A 15,304-nucleotide genomic window follows, 5' to 3' on the forward strand; every position below is an offset into this window, starting at 1 on the left:
GTTTGTTTTTCAAGAATTGTGTGAGCAAAAATATGCTTCTGTCTAAAGACTGAAGTATTTTTAGAGAAAAAATAAGTAAAACAAAAAAAGGCCAAATCCAAACGCTGTACCTACCTGAGGTTACTTCTTTCAAAGTTCAACTTGCCTGGTTAGCTCCAGTCTTTAAATGATAATGATGCATTTATTTTCATACAACAGATATGTTCTCAAGCTTTTCTTCTCTGGATATTATAAACTATATTTCTACTTTGTATACTTGTGGAGATAAAATTGACAGATTTGTAATTGGAGTTATGTACAGTTACTAAAAGTCAGTGATTTTCCAAGTAAGCTCAAACTTTAAAGGATAAAGATGGGCAAAATAGGCAAACCCATCAAAATGCCCATGCAGATATTTTGGCCCCCAATGTTGCATTTCAAGGTGCTAATTTGGTAGTTAAATGCATATTTCTGCTTGTCATACATCATACTTCGTACTTTGAAAATTTGGCCCAAAAGATTCTGATAGAGATCCACTCTGGATAAACCAAAATTGTCATTACAAATCAAAATGTTTCTGCTTTCTATACTGTAGGTTCATTGTACTTTATGAATAGAAATATTTTACATTGAAAAGTTGGAGAGTATCTAGGGAAATGAAAGCGTCAATCTCTGCTCTGATTCAGGTCCATATTTGTAAGATTGATTTGTGACTGGTACCCTTACAAGTTATCAGAAGGAATGGGAGTTACTAGTGGCCTAGCAGTTAGAAATATCTGGACTCCATGGACTAACAGGTTTGAATTTTGGCAGGGCTGACTTAGCTCTTCATCCATTTTAGTGTTCGGGGTCTTTTAGATACTAAGGTATCCTGCCATCCCTGTGTTGACTCCCAGATACTCCAGTGACAGATGGGTTACGGGTGCCTCGAGATGCCATAGCCTTTTTTATCAGAATATAGATCTTCCCTGGTGAATCTGGCATGCCTGAATTGTAGTGTATTGCGCTGGTCATTTGGCTGCAGTCCTTCATGCCATATGTGTCTGCATTCCAATAGTGAAGTTATTCCTGTATGAATACTGTTTGTGAAGCTCTTTGGGATCCTTCAGGTGAAAGATGTCAGCCCATTCAGTCTTCAGATGCACAGCTAATACCCACTGACTCACATGCAAGTTACATTCAATGGCAGAAGTGGGCCTTGTTAATGTAAATTATTATCACACTTAGTTTTTAATAAGCCTTGTTTCTTCACTTAGATGCAGTCATGTGTTTTAATGGAGGTGAATGTGTGCACAGAGAGTTTTGTGACTGCAGTCGATTTAATGCAAGTGGATCAAGATGCCAGACAGGTGTGTAGAAAAAAGATTCTCTATTACAATGCAATCTGTCCAGGGATGGGTTAAGAGTATACAGGCTTCACAGCCACATGGACATCCTTCCTTTGCCAAAAGACATCAAACCTCATCGTCACTCCCTGCCCTGGGGACAGCCAGTACACTAGCAGAGCTGGAGTTGCACAACTCCCAGCCACTACTTGCTATCCTGCTGGCGTTGAGTTATGCTGAGACATACCCAAAGAGTTGGAAGTGTTCGTTCATATCTCCTCCGCCCTGAGTGTTGCAGGTATCCTGCAGTGGGACTGCAATCTCAAGCACAAATGCATTGTGTTTCTTAAACTTTCCTGTTCAATCAAAAAATAAATAGTTAATGCTTTTCAAATTGCTCTCCTTTTGTCTGCCTAGTGCACAACACAGGTGCTGAAAGGGATAACATATGCCGAACGTGGGGCCAATACCATTTTGAAACCTTTGATGGACTCTACTATTATTTCGCTGGGAAATCCACATATGTACTTGTGAGACAGAATGAAATAGATGAACAGAGTTTCTCTATACAGGTGGGAGACTGCATTTTTAAGTCAGTTTCATACGATCACAGGCATACAAATAACTTGTGAGTTTAAAGTGGAAAAATAATCTGTAGACAAGTTACAAGGTTATCAATGGTATTAACATATATAGGCATGATCAGGTGAGGTGCTGAGCACCAATTCAATGGGGGCACTATACTAAACTCTTCTGGGACATGATATTGAGTTATAGTCAAGAGGGGCACCAACGACCTGCAGCAGCACCCTCTGCCCTATCACCACAATCCTAATCCCAACCAAGCCTAGTGTGGAAGGATGGGGGAACTGGATAGTGAGCACCCTGCACTCATCCCACAGTGGCAGTTTCTGTCCTGTGGGGCTGGGCCTGGATCCCCACTCTGGGTATTGTGACCTGGTGCATGGGCTTGCAATGCCACTCAGGTTTGGCACCCGTGGTTTCATGATTTCTGTGGGTGCAATTGAACATATGAACCACAGCTAAAGTGCCTGGTCATAATTCCACTCACTCATATTTGGCCCAGCTCAGTGAGTTCCCACAACTTCCAGTTTCAGTACTCAGCACCTCTTGGGATTAGGCCATGTAATTCCAGATAATCGAACTCATTTTAAATTCTACAATATATATGTATTAAAGTTTCTGTAGTGCCTGTCATTGCAGTATGTAAGCAGCATAGTTTCATAACAATGAAATGCATTTTTTTAAATATCAAAAATTTTGAATATTAACTCATCTTTAATGGCAATAGAGCTACTACTGATAATGTAGAAGAAGCTGAGACATTGACGATCTTTCAAAAACAGTTCCATCAAATACATAATTTCTAACATAGTCTCTTAATTTATATCAGATGCATTATTTTTATATATTACAAATTTAAATAGTCTTTCCCACACATTATTTCAGCCATCTAATCCCCTGCCCTTTGCTGAGTCACCTCACCAGCTTCCCACTGCACTGCCCAGCAAGCTCAAACTTCTTGTCCTTGCACGCAGCACCCTACTTCATTCTGCTTTTTCCTGCATCTTTGATTGGTCTCCCTTATTCTTCTCCCTGCCCTTTATGCTCTGCCAATGATGCCAACCTTTGATCTCCTTCCCCCACAGGCATGTCACTGCTGTGTACTTCTTTTTCTGTGTTAGTGTATTGCCATTGTTTCCAATGGCTAAACTCTAGGGAAAGCAGTAACTTTCATTGCATCATTTTGTCAACTGCAACTCATATAGTCACCAGTTCCTGTTAGTAGCATTGCATCTTAAATAGAATTTGCTTTGTACACTGTAAAATTAGGAGGATATGATCAGGCTCAGAGTCTGGAGAGAAGATGATGGCCAAATTAGACTGGGTCTACCCCTAAATCTTAGACTGAAAAATTTCATACCCTATGCAACGTAGTTAGATGTAGCTATAGATGCAGCTAGGTTGATGGAAAAACTCTTTCTATCTCCATAGCAAGTGTCTACACTACAGCGGCATAGCTATACTGCTGCATATCACAATTGTTGGCAGTCTTGGAGAAACCCAGGACTGAAGCCATGGTGACCAAACTATCCTGTTGCCCCTTGAGATCATTGCTAAAAGTCATGATCGGGACAGAACGTATTAGTTGGGCAGCATAGGGAATGTTGAGAGAGTTATTAAAATGTAACTTCTCCCCAATAATATCATTTGGCAGGTTAATAATGATCCAGAATGCAAATCTTCACCCTATTCCTGCAAAAGGTCTGTTAGCCTATTTTTTTCTGGAGATGAAGAAATAAAGTTGAGCAGTGAGGTCATCTACAAAGGATTTGGGTAATTACATTCACATTTATTGTGGTATGTTTTGTTTTTACATTGAATCAATTCTCATGACATTGTTTACATCAGTGTACATATAAGCAGCATCACTTATTGGCAGCTAAAAGGCAAATATGCCCTCCATATTGATGGTAACATTTCTGCAGTTCACAAAGTAGTGCACTAGGAGAATGATATTTAAACTATGTTGTGGTATTAGAGGATAAAATTTCTGCATTCATGTTTGGAGCTGGATGTGAATCTGATATAATTCTGTTGGCCTCAATTAAGTTACTCCAGATTTACATCAGTGTTACTCAAAGCACAGTTTCCCTCAAGTTTATAGGGAAGTCATTAAATCACTGAGTAATAATTCTTTTACATGGAGATCATTTTCATTTAAAAATTCTTTGCTCTTTTGTCTTTAATTATGCTTGCTTCATAGAGTTCAGTTACCTCATGCTATAGGAAATGTACACATCCAAAAACTAGCTGGATACATCCTAGTTAGACACCGGTATGCATTCACTCTGGCTTGGGATGGTACATCTGCAGTCTATATAAAGTTGACACCAGACTACTTGGGCAAAACACATGGGTTATGTGGAAACAACAATGCTATCCTGCAGGATGAGCTTGAGACTAGTTATGGTGAGTATTTTTACATATTTGTTATGATGTTAATATAAGTTTGCTTCAGTTCACTTTAATTTTCCTGGTCAAAAAATAATTCCCTTCAATGTAGTTTTTATGGTAATCTTAATTGTGTTTAAAAGTAGATCTGTTTGAAATTAAAATAAGATATTGTAACCCTTCTGTCAGGTGTTATCTGTAAGGATATCTGGGTTCAATATGGGCTCCAGGGTTATGGTTAGGGATCCCTTTCAAAATAAACTAAACATTTGGCTCAGCACCCAGCTAGAACTGTACTCAAACTTTGGGTTCTAGGAACCTAAAAAGTAGATAGAGAGAGAGGAGGGAACACTGTCAAGTGTAAAAAATCTAAGTGCACAAGGAGTCTCTGGCAACCTGAAAATACCACTACTATTTTGGGAGGATAAGTCAATATATAATTAAACTTTAACGTGTAATTAAAGAAAACCACCAAAAATTCAACTAATGTGTCATTTCATTTCAACCAAGATTTTCACTAGTGATTTCAGACCCTCAGTTTCTGGGCACCCAACCTGAGACATGAGAGGGTCCAGATTTTGAGAGGGTGGTTGGTTAGTACTATTTGAAAATCAGGCCTTTTTAAAGTATCTCAAGCTGAGAGCCCCAAATCACTAGTCACTTTTGAAATTCTTGCCCTTAAGCTTTTTGTGTCTCATTTTCTCCAAAAATAAAAATGAAGATACTATTTCTGTACCTTTAAAGTGGGCTTTCAAGTTTAATGGCTTATTGCAGAGTGCAGCCCTTAGCTGCCTTCTCCCAGCTGGCCCTTTAAATTACCCTCACCCAGCTCGACGAAGAATGAATGCTATGCCACAGTCAGTTTCAGCCCTTGCCTCAGGGCACACTTCATTGGTTAAACCAAAAATGTAGGCAAAAAACATATATAAAATACTTCCTGTGCCGAACACGGGCTATAGTTTCCACAGGTGTTTCCCTCACCTCTCTCAGACATTCCAAGTCCTTGCCCTGACCCAGGGACTCCTTGTTATTCTCATTCTCCAGGCCACCTTCCTGGGAGTTTCATATAACTGGGTTCTTTCCCTTAATCCATGGTCTTCTGTAGAAGCCTTCCTGCTCCCTGCAGCTCTCACTTTCCAGGTCATTTGCCTGGGAAACACCAACCAGCTGGGCTATTTCTAGAGTTCCAGGGCCTACCACAGGGCTTCCCTAACCAGCTGAGACCTTGCTGGTCATGATATGGACCTTCAGGCTATCAACCTCACCTTGCAGCCTCAGATGGGAGGCCACTGGTTAGTCACAAGTGGGGCTGACCCAACTCTTAAAGAGACGGTCATCCTTTGACATGGTTGTTAAGCTCTGAGGTTCTCGGATGGAAGAGCCTATACAAATGCGGTTATTGTTGTTCTGTGTCAAATTGATGCTTTAATATTTGTGTATATTTCTTAGGAAAATTGACTGAAGACATTGCAGAGTTTGTAGAGAGCTGGAGGGAAAATCGTCCACAGGGCTCACCTGACCGGGATAACTCTTTTAACTATGAGCCACCCTGTTTGACCCAAAGCCAAGACTCTTTACAGGTGTGAATCAAAATTAACAAGAAAAATTAACAGTCTGTAATTCTTATAGGGTCTTGGTCAGTGCATCGAGGGAGAATAGAGATGCTGCCCAGTGTGTCCTTTGCTATAGGAATGCTGTGGTGCAGAGCAGGACTCCTCCCCACAGGCTGTGAGGAAGGGGGTGAAGAGAGACTGTGAAGCAGGAGCAAACTGCAAATCCCGATTTGCTATTCCTGCTTACTGCTCACTGCAGCCTATCTACTAGCTGGCTGAGGGGCTAGATATGTTTTTTCGGGGATATGGTGTGCAGTCCAGGCTGGTGTGTTTAAATGTCTGCTTTTCTCAACTCTCAAGTGTTATAGCGAGATTCTGCCTTCCTACTTCTATGGGAGGGGTGGGGGATAGTACTGGGTTGGGGGACAATTGCTTCTCCTACCATCTTCTTTCCCTCACTTAATACTCAGAGTGCAGGATTTAGTCAAAAACCTTTAGTACCAGGTGTGATGTTTATGTTAGTGTTCTTTGATTAGTGTCATCTAGTTCCAAGGTGCATATTTTTTCCTGACAGTGCCTCAAAGACATAGACTATGCTTAGTTAGAAAGGGGTGTGGAGTGGTTGATGGATTGGTTCATTCTTGTGCTTTTTTCATCTGCCTTCTCTTTTAAGTTTGTAATGTAGTCCTTGATTTTTTGGCACATTCTGCTGTCTCATCATAAGAAAAGGTGCAGCCTGGAAACCAGGCCAGTGGCTTCCTCTAGATCTGGTGCCAAAACAGCTGCTTAAAGAGATTAAAGCACTTCTCTTGCCACTGGGGACCAAAATTTCATCTCTGTAACCAAGGAAGAAAAATTTCGGTGACATTCTTGAGCTATATTTTTTCAAGTTGTATCAGTGAAATGCTGCAAACCAAAGGTCCAATGCTGGAATCCTTCCTTAGGCAAATATCCCTTAAGAAGACAGAAATAAAATGCATCATAAGTGGCAGCAACAAGGGTTTAGCTATCACCCCTTTTGCCCACCCCAATTCCAATATTTTTCCCCTCTACATGATGTGCTTTGGGGAAGCCCCCCAAGATGAAATATTTTGTACTGAAGCCAGTGACAGATGACTTGAGAGGTCACATTTTGGTTGTGATGCATTTTATTGTATATTTTAATTGACCTACATGCTGGGTGTCTGTAATGAGGGGATGCTGGAACTTGCCCACTAGGCTGACAGAACTAGAGTGTATTGAGCCTTGGGCATGTTGTGAAGCCTGAAGGTATATTTGAGAGAGGTTGGCTGGTCCTCTCAATTCAGGGCAGGAGGTGTTTGAAGGCTTTATTGATGACAGGTAAATGTTTAAAGTATGCAGAAGTTTTTGTGGTAGTATGTGAACTGAGCTTAGAATGGGCCCTACCAGAACATGGACTACAACTTTGAGAGCATTCAGATTGAGCTCTAACACAGAGTCTCAGGTTCTCATCTTGGTCCATATCCAGTGATTGTACAGACAATAACAGACAGCACTGAGGAGTCAATGTTGTGACAAGCTTAGGATGTTGAGAGAAATTTGGGGTCCCGGTACATCATGTTTGCTGCCCCCTGCCATTTCACCTCAGTTACAGGCAATTTTGGGGGGGACCCTGAACTAAGGCCTTGGAACAATTGACACCTCACTCCCTTCTTCCTTCTCTAGTCAGCCCTGATGGAGAGCAATATGCTACAGGCAACTGCTTTTAGTTGCTGAGAAGAAACTGTTTCCTAGCCTGAGGTTACTTAATGAGCACGCCACATGTTTTGCTTTTGCACCATATGCTATGCTGCTTATGTTTTTAAGAATACTACTTTCACAACAGCAATCTCTTTCTTTTTAGAAGGCATATGCTCTGTGTAATACACTACTATGGCCTCCATTTGAACAATGTCATGATTATGTGAGTCCTCTTCCTTTCATGGCTAGTTGCACCAATGACCTCTGCATGTAAGTAAGCATTTTTTGATAATTCAAAAGCTGGTAGATAACACATTTTCTTCTTCTCTTCAGAAAATATATCTGACCCTTCAATGCATGTCTTTTCTGCATAACACTTTTTATCTAACAGTTCTTGTGATGTAATAAATGGGCCTGGCTTTATACCCACATACCATCACAGATTCAGTGGAGTTATTCTCAGTTTCTCTGGTTTACGTGAGAAAAGCCTCAGGCCCAGTAATTTTCAATGAGTTTTAAATTACCCAATTTATCTATCCTTGAGTGTGTATGTATTTTACTGTATATGCTATGCTATAATCAGTATGTTCTATTCTAATGGTGCAGGATTGCTGGATCAACAAACAAATAAAAAAAATCTTCCACAAAACATATGTTAGTCTGACAAACAGAGACAATCAATGATTTTTTAAAAATCTACACTCCTTGAATATTATTCTGTCATCTGGCAACCTGATGCACTGTTTGTCTGAACTGTTCTGACTATGATTTAAAATGTAAGATTGCTGGGGCAAAGACAGCCTTTTGCATCCTGTACCATGCTGAGCACATTGATGGCACTCTTAATGCTTTCCTCTTGTTCCCTTGAGCTTAATAACTTTTCTGAGAGAATTTCTTCTCTTTGTTAAAAATCAAGAACCTGATTCTAATCTCACTCTCATTACTTTTACATTGCTATAAAAGTCCATTGATTGTAATGGAGTTGTTCTTGATTTATACCAGTATAATTAAGATCAGAATCAGGCACCATGTATATTGATAAGTAGTCTCCCAAGCAGGGTAGAATGTTTTATTCATTTAAGAACTTTAGGCTATTTAACCAACACAGTATTTCAAAATGTTATTCCTTATTAATATAAATTCAAATACCAGAACATACATATTGTTGAAACAATGCAAGACTTAGCAAAATATTTATGAAGTTATATGATTATATGGAGAAAGTAAGGTCATGCCAATTTTTATTTGTATAAGGTCAGCAGCTGATCATGCAACTTGGTGTCGAGCATTAACTGAATATGCCAGGACCTGTGCTCAAGCAGGAAAACCCCTTCATGGATGGCGGACGCACTTTCAGCAATGTGGTATGTTGGCTACTCACATACTTGAAAATATTACCCAATAGCTGAACTTTGATGAGACAGTTCTGCACATCTTTCTTTCTATTGTGGTTCAATGTGCCTTCCAGAGACAACATAGAGCTGACTGCACTTCAGTGCTAGATGAACTTCACTATGTCTAATTTTTGCACATTTAGTCTGTACTTAGGAAATTTCATTATGAAAGGTTCTATATAAATGTAAGACTGTCCTAAATTATGAAGCATATGTTTTTTAATAACTTGAAAATGTTTTAAAATAAATCATCCTGTTAGAAACATTGCAGGTATTTTTGAGAAGATTGTGCATCTTATCTTTTGTAAACGTGCTGTCTCAGATATTGATTAATACTCCTTTGATTTCTGAAATATAAAATTTGCAAGGACTTAAAAATGTTTTATTCAAGTAGCACTTGGATAAACCTTCACAATTCAGTACATCAGATTTGATACGTGAATTTAAAAAAAGTAAAATATATGAAAACAGTGTGAATAGTATTAACTTCCACTGAGGTGGTAGCATAATGCCTTTTCATTTCTCAGCTTGTTTCATTTTTCAGTTATTACCTGTGAAGAACCTTTAATCTACAATGAATGTATCGACTGTTGCCCAGTTTCATGTCAGCAAAAAACACAGTGTATTGACAGTGAACTTCCCTGTGTCGATGGATGCTACTGTCCAGATGGTAACACAGCCTTATTTCTCAAACTTGTTTTATCTATGGCTAAACTTATCCTATGGCTAAATTTGGCCTTCAGATATGTGTGTGAGCCTTGGTGAAACTAATGGGCGGCAAGCTGGGGATCATTCTAGGCACACACTCGCAAGGGGGACTCATCATGGCTGCTGCCTCAACAGGGGGAGTACCGGGGAGGCCCTTCTCCCAGCACTGATTGAGCCTTTTCCACTCTTGCAACCAGTAGCCAGGTGGAACCACCACAGAAGCAACAGAGCTCCACCCCCTGGCAAGAGGCAATGATTTGCTCTGGTGTTGGTTTTGGGGTTAGGCAGTTTCCTCCCTAGTTCTAGTGGCTGCTGCTCATCTCTCTGCTAGAGGCGTCTGCAGACTCAGGCAGACATCATGGCACTGGTTACACTCAAGTTACATTTTCAAGCTCTCTTTTGCAACCATGACGGCTAGAAACATACATAGTTATGGTTTTTTAAATGAAAGCTGAGATTCTGTTGATGCTGGGAACTGGGGTCCTAGATGTGTCCCTATTTGTATAGAGTGTATTTCTTAACTTAGCCTTGTGCACAGACGTAAATACAAAATCTTGTCCGTATTCTCCATTTGCTACTGCCAGTTATTGGATATATAACTGTCTGGAAAGGGACGGATCAAACAGAGTAGTGATGTTCCATGAATCTTAAAAGTGGTGCCCCTCAGTAATTCTCTGCTGGTATGTAAGTGTAATCATCTCTGTTATCTGCTTAGTTTCCAGTGGGCTATTGTGCTATGGGTTCTAGTACTAAAATAGTTATAATTTAAATTAGTTATTAAAGGAACAAAATACACAGCAAACAGTGAATAAAATGTATGGCCAAAGGCCAAGCGTGTCAAACAATGAGTGCTTGACATTAAGCTCCCAGATCCATAAGGCACTTAAATAAAGCAGTGTGACTTTCAAAGATACTAAACTTTAACCAGCAGCTCCCGGTTACTTCAGTGTATCTCCAACAATAAAGGGATTAAATCTAATATTTAATTAGATATAATTTTTTTCTGCAAGATGGAAGAAACTTCAAGCTATTCTAAAACATTTACTCCATAGGGCCATTAGTTTTATTATTAGAAGTACTAGTTAGGTAGACAAAGCTCCAGCCACCATTAATGAAGCTCATTCACATTTATTTCATGTTGGATTATTCCTTCTAGGTCTAATTTATGAAAATGAATTATGTGTCAAGCCTACAGAATGCCCATGTGATTATCATGGAAATTCCTATAGAACAGGCTCTGTGGTTCATGAGGAGTGCAATAACTGGTTAGTAACTTCCCTTTTTGTACTGCATACTTGATTAATCATTTGATCATGAGACAAAAAGCCCTTTCTTACATCCCCTATTTTTATGAAAATCAGGGCTTTGGAGCTGTGCTCTGGCTCCACTCCAGCTCCAGGCAAAAACCTGCAGCTCCACTGCTCCGGAGCTGCTCCGCGCTCCAGCTCCGGGCTCCACTCCAAAGCCCTGATGAAAATACAATCAATTTGTATATAACATATTTTGTCTGATTATGGAGGGGCAGTGAATGCACTTTTCTTTTCATTTATGAAAGGCAAATCAGAAAAATAAAGCAGATAAATGTTAAACTTTTAAATAAACTTAGAAATTTTTACATAATTGTGTCTGATTTTCTGTTGGTGTAAATTGGCACAGCTCTAGGGCTTCAGTGGAGTTGTACTAATTTATACTGGGATAAAATTTAGCTCAAACCCAAATTCAGATAATCTGTGGAAACTCAAGATAAGTATCAGACATCTTGTTTTAGACTCTAAAATAATCTTCTTCTCAGGTATCCTTGTTTAATTTCCGTGGTGTTGTCAACACTTCTTTGAATCTAGAAATTCCCTAGGGACAGGCAGAATCTGAATTTGGATGGTAGATCAAATATTAGGATAGTGAAACTGCTAGGATAATATCAGAAAGAGTCTACTTATAGGGTCAGATGTTAAGCTTAGATGGAGAAATTTATATAATTATAGAATCCTTAAAGTTTCACAGACACTTATTCTGGGCTCACCATTCTTTACTGTGATCATTAATTCATTTCGCAGCTGCCCTCTGCATTTACCAATTGCATGACCTGTACTTGGTGATTTATTAATCAGCTACACAAGGCTGGATTTTTCAGAGCTGCTGAGTATCCATGCCTCCAAATGAAGTCAATGAAAGCTCCAGTTGCTCAACTCCCCTAAAATCCCCTATGTTCTCTTCCCTTTGTGTACTCAGGAAGCACAAATGGAGTGGAAACCATGTCTCCTGCAGGGGATTTCTAGGTACGGAGGAGTCCTCCTTGGACACTCATTGAGTATAGTTGGTTCCTTCGCCTCTTTCTCCCCACAGCCTCTGGTTCAGGCTGTGCTCTGGTCATCCCCGTTTAGTGTATAGTCCCTTGGGGACTGTAGCCAGCTGGAACAAGATAAAGCAGCCCCCAGGCTACTTTAACCTGGACTCGGAGCCATAACTGGAGCCATAACTATTTTTGGTTCTCAGTTTTTCATCCTCTCCCCAGCCAAGGCTGTGTAGGGGAGGGGAACCACTCTTTGCTAAATATTCCTTTAGGCTCAGGCAGAGCCAACTCAGCTTCTGTCAGCTCCTCGTCAGGCTCCCACAATCTGTGAGGTAAGTAAGCAATGGAGCAACCCATGGGCCTCGAATCTGGGTCTGTAGGACAGGAGTAGCCATGCTCGAACCCACCACTTGGTAGCCTGCTGACAACTGCTTACCCAGGACCCATGAACTCCAGTTTGAGGCTCCTCCCCTGAGGTCCTATTGGTGGAGTGACAGAGTAGCTGATTGGCCTGCTGGTCCTACTTAAGCCAGCAGCAGGAACAGGAAGCTGTCTGAACAACTGGGATCCACCCTGTTCTGGACTGTGTGCCTTGTGCTTCCTGTTCCCCTGGCTTGACTCCTGGTGTCTGACTTGTGGTTCTGATCTCCAGTTTGTCTCCTGCTTCTGAGCTCCTGGTATCCTGACCCATCTGATACTTGACTTCTGTCTCATGACTGTGGACTCTGTCTCTGACCACTAGGTCTGGCTGCCCACTACCCCACCGTGACGCAACCAGAGCTACTCCCCTTCCCCTGCAATCCAGTAGGCAGCAAGTGGGGGAACTGCTGAACAGCTGCAGCAGGGAAGGGACAGGAGCTGCTCATGAAGTTCCGGCTCATAATGGAGCTGCTTCTGGGAGGCAGGGGAAGGAGTGGGAAGTCAGCTGAGGAGGCAGTGTCCCCTAGCTCCTTCCTGTAGTGACAAAGCTGATTCAAATGTTTCATTTAAATAATTGCAAGGCCTGGCTTGGGGAATGCATTTTCAGTTTATAATCAAGACCATATTTTAACATTGTGAAACTTGAGGGCCACAATTTAGAGCTTCAAGAGCCACAGATTGGACACCAATAAAATAGATCATTCTGTGGTGTTGAGCGCAAAAATATGAGACTGCATTTTAATAAGGCTGATTAGAGAAGCTTGTTTCTGCTGTTCTGGATGCTCTGGTATGGCCGGATTTCATGGGTCCTATGGGAATTACATCTGACACACTTTGAAAGCAACAACACTAAATCAAACCATTGTCTTTTTATGTGTGCTGTAGTCTGGAAGGTGGAAGAGTCTTAAAGACATGTCTGGTGAGCAGACAATGCAAAGTGGTGATGTATAATGAGATCTGTGCTCAGGGATCTCTTCCTTCCTTCATTCTTGTAGAGATGTAGATGTTTGAGATATGAGCCACACCACTCTTATAGTTACAGTACACCCTGAATATGCTTTTCCACAAAGAAGCATTAAGTAGACTGCATATCTTACCTTCAAGGCCAAAGGGAAGATGTTCTCTCTTTGACAAGATCAAATTGTTCTGCTGAGCAGGATAGATACAGGTTTCATTTCAATAAAATGAAAAATTGAACAGCTTTCTATTCTTTTTATAAACCTCTGCTACAGAAAATAGACACCTTCAGTCTTTGCCTTAACATTGGTTCCCCCTTATTGCTTAGTGTTATTACAGATTGCTGTCCTTAAAAATGTTGTTAGAACTTCTATTTCAATAGAACTTAAATGTGTTTGGTCATATTCTTGCATACCATAGGCCTTGCAAAGTGACTCCCTTCCCCCCCCCCGCTTCTTCATGAGTTAAAAACGGGACGGTTCTGAACTGTAATAATAAAAATGCTATTCTGATGTGGGCACTCCATAACTGCACCAACTACTGTTTTCTGTACTGAAAAAAAATTTCTAAGAGAGAGATCAATGATGCTGGATACACCGCGCACCATGATAGGAATAGCATTTAAGATGCAAGGCTTCCTATTTTATGAAGAGTGGAAGGCATGTTGCAGAACAAACAAGTATTTGATACTTTCCATTTTTTCTTCAGACTCATTACATATTCAGAAAAGTCTAACCGTATAAATATTTAAGGGGTTCTGATGCTGCAGAGAAACATCTTGTGAGTGAGTCTGAACAAAAATCTTAGAAAGTGAGACTTCCCTAAAACTCAGCCCTCTACAATACAGTCCTTTTATTAACAGAATTGTTCCATGTTGTTTTTTCTTTTACTAAGGAGAGGTGATCAAGTTCAGATTAAAAAAAAAAAAGGAATTGACCTGAACTTCTGTATCAAGCACATCCAACAGGTTCAAATAAAGTTTGGATAAACATCCACGTTTTCAAGTGATTCGATCCAAACTAAAGCTCCCTGACCTTTTGGGATTCATTCATCATTAGTTTTTATAATGATCACTAATGAGAGAAAAGCAAGATTAATCCTAGATTTTGTGGGCCTCTATGCAAACTAACAGATGGCACTTCTTTCAGCAACCTCCCCACTTATAATCAAGTCCAACCATTGCCCACAATATCTGGGTCTGGCCATCTTCTGCTATTGCCGTACCCCTTCATCCCACTTACTCTTTTGGTGATGTCTCCATGGAGCAGAAAACCAGGAGGTGGAGCTGATGGACAATGTTTGAATTTTTTTTAATATGCACCTTTTGATTTTTCTTTCAGTACTTGTATTGGAGGAAAGTGGACTTGCACAAATCTTACCTGTCCAGGTATGTGTAAAGGACCTGGGGTCAGGTACCTCATAGATTCCAAAACATTATGTTAGTTTATAATAGCCAATTGTTACTTAAGGCCAAATTCTGCCCTGAGACATATTTTAACAAGATTTCCTATTGTACAACGTGTGTGTGTCTCTTTATATAACTACATATACACATACACACCTATACACACATTGTAATAGGTATTACAATGACCTTCATAACAGCCATCTTCATTTTTCTATTCAGCTAGATAATGCCCTTCACAGTACGTTAGTTGAGTGTTGTTATAGGCAGAACTGGCGGCACCATCTTTAGCTTATGTTGGTCAACACTTCTCATTATAATTTAAACTGTTTGAGCTGAAATTTTTCATGCCAGATGTCTTCCTCAGATGATTTGTTTTTCCAAAAACAAGAGTAGGGAAAAATACATTGTTTTGACCACATTCTTATAGCTGTTTCATTGCCAATCACTAGCACCGCTTGCTTTGGAGAAAAGACTTGACCTTTGGCAGTGGGGGTTGTCCTGGTGTCAGGAATTAAATTTTTGTTGTTCCTGTGAAAGAAAAAAATCCCAAATCTGGCTGAGTTATAAACAGATAACCTTAACTTAATGCTGGC

At 40.3% G+C, this 15,304-nt stretch overlaps 1 protein-coding gene across 1 annotated transcript in view; it reads left to right on the top strand.

Annotated features, from left to right (window-relative positions):
- The first annotated feature begins 1,243 nt into the window (after positions 1 to 1,243).
- OTOG (otogelin) overlaps positions 1,244 to 15,304 on the top strand; it is a 142,223-nt gene continuing 128,162 nt past the window's right edge. The window contains exons 1-10 of the mRNA XM_024210431.1: positions 1,244 to 1,328; positions 1,722 to 1,876; positions 3,544 to 3,662; positions 4,093 to 4,298; positions 5,730 to 5,860; positions 7,698 to 7,804; positions 8,789 to 8,898; positions 9,473 to 9,598; positions 10,793 to 10,901; positions 14,644 to 14,690. Of these exons, the coding sequence (XP_024066199.1) occupies positions 1,244 to 1,328; positions 1,722 to 1,876; positions 3,544 to 3,662; positions 4,093 to 4,298; positions 5,730 to 5,860; positions 7,698 to 7,804; positions 8,789 to 8,898; positions 9,473 to 9,598; positions 10,793 to 10,901; positions 14,644 to 14,690 (1,195 nt within the window). The remainder of the gene's footprint in view (positions 1,329 to 1,721; positions 1,877 to 3,543; positions 3,663 to 4,092; positions 4,299 to 5,729; positions 5,861 to 7,697; positions 7,805 to 8,788; positions 8,899 to 9,472; positions 9,599 to 10,792; positions 10,902 to 14,643; positions 14,691 to 15,304) is intronic.

The sequence above is a fragment of the Terrapene carolina genome, unplaced genomic scaffold (genome assembly GCF_002925995.2).
Source record: "Terrapene carolina triunguis isolate 2854851 unplaced genomic scaffold, T_m_triunguis-2.0 Scaffold715, whole genome shotgun sequence".
NCBI lineage: Eukaryota > Metazoa > Chordata > Testudines > Emydidae > Terrapene > Terrapene triunguis.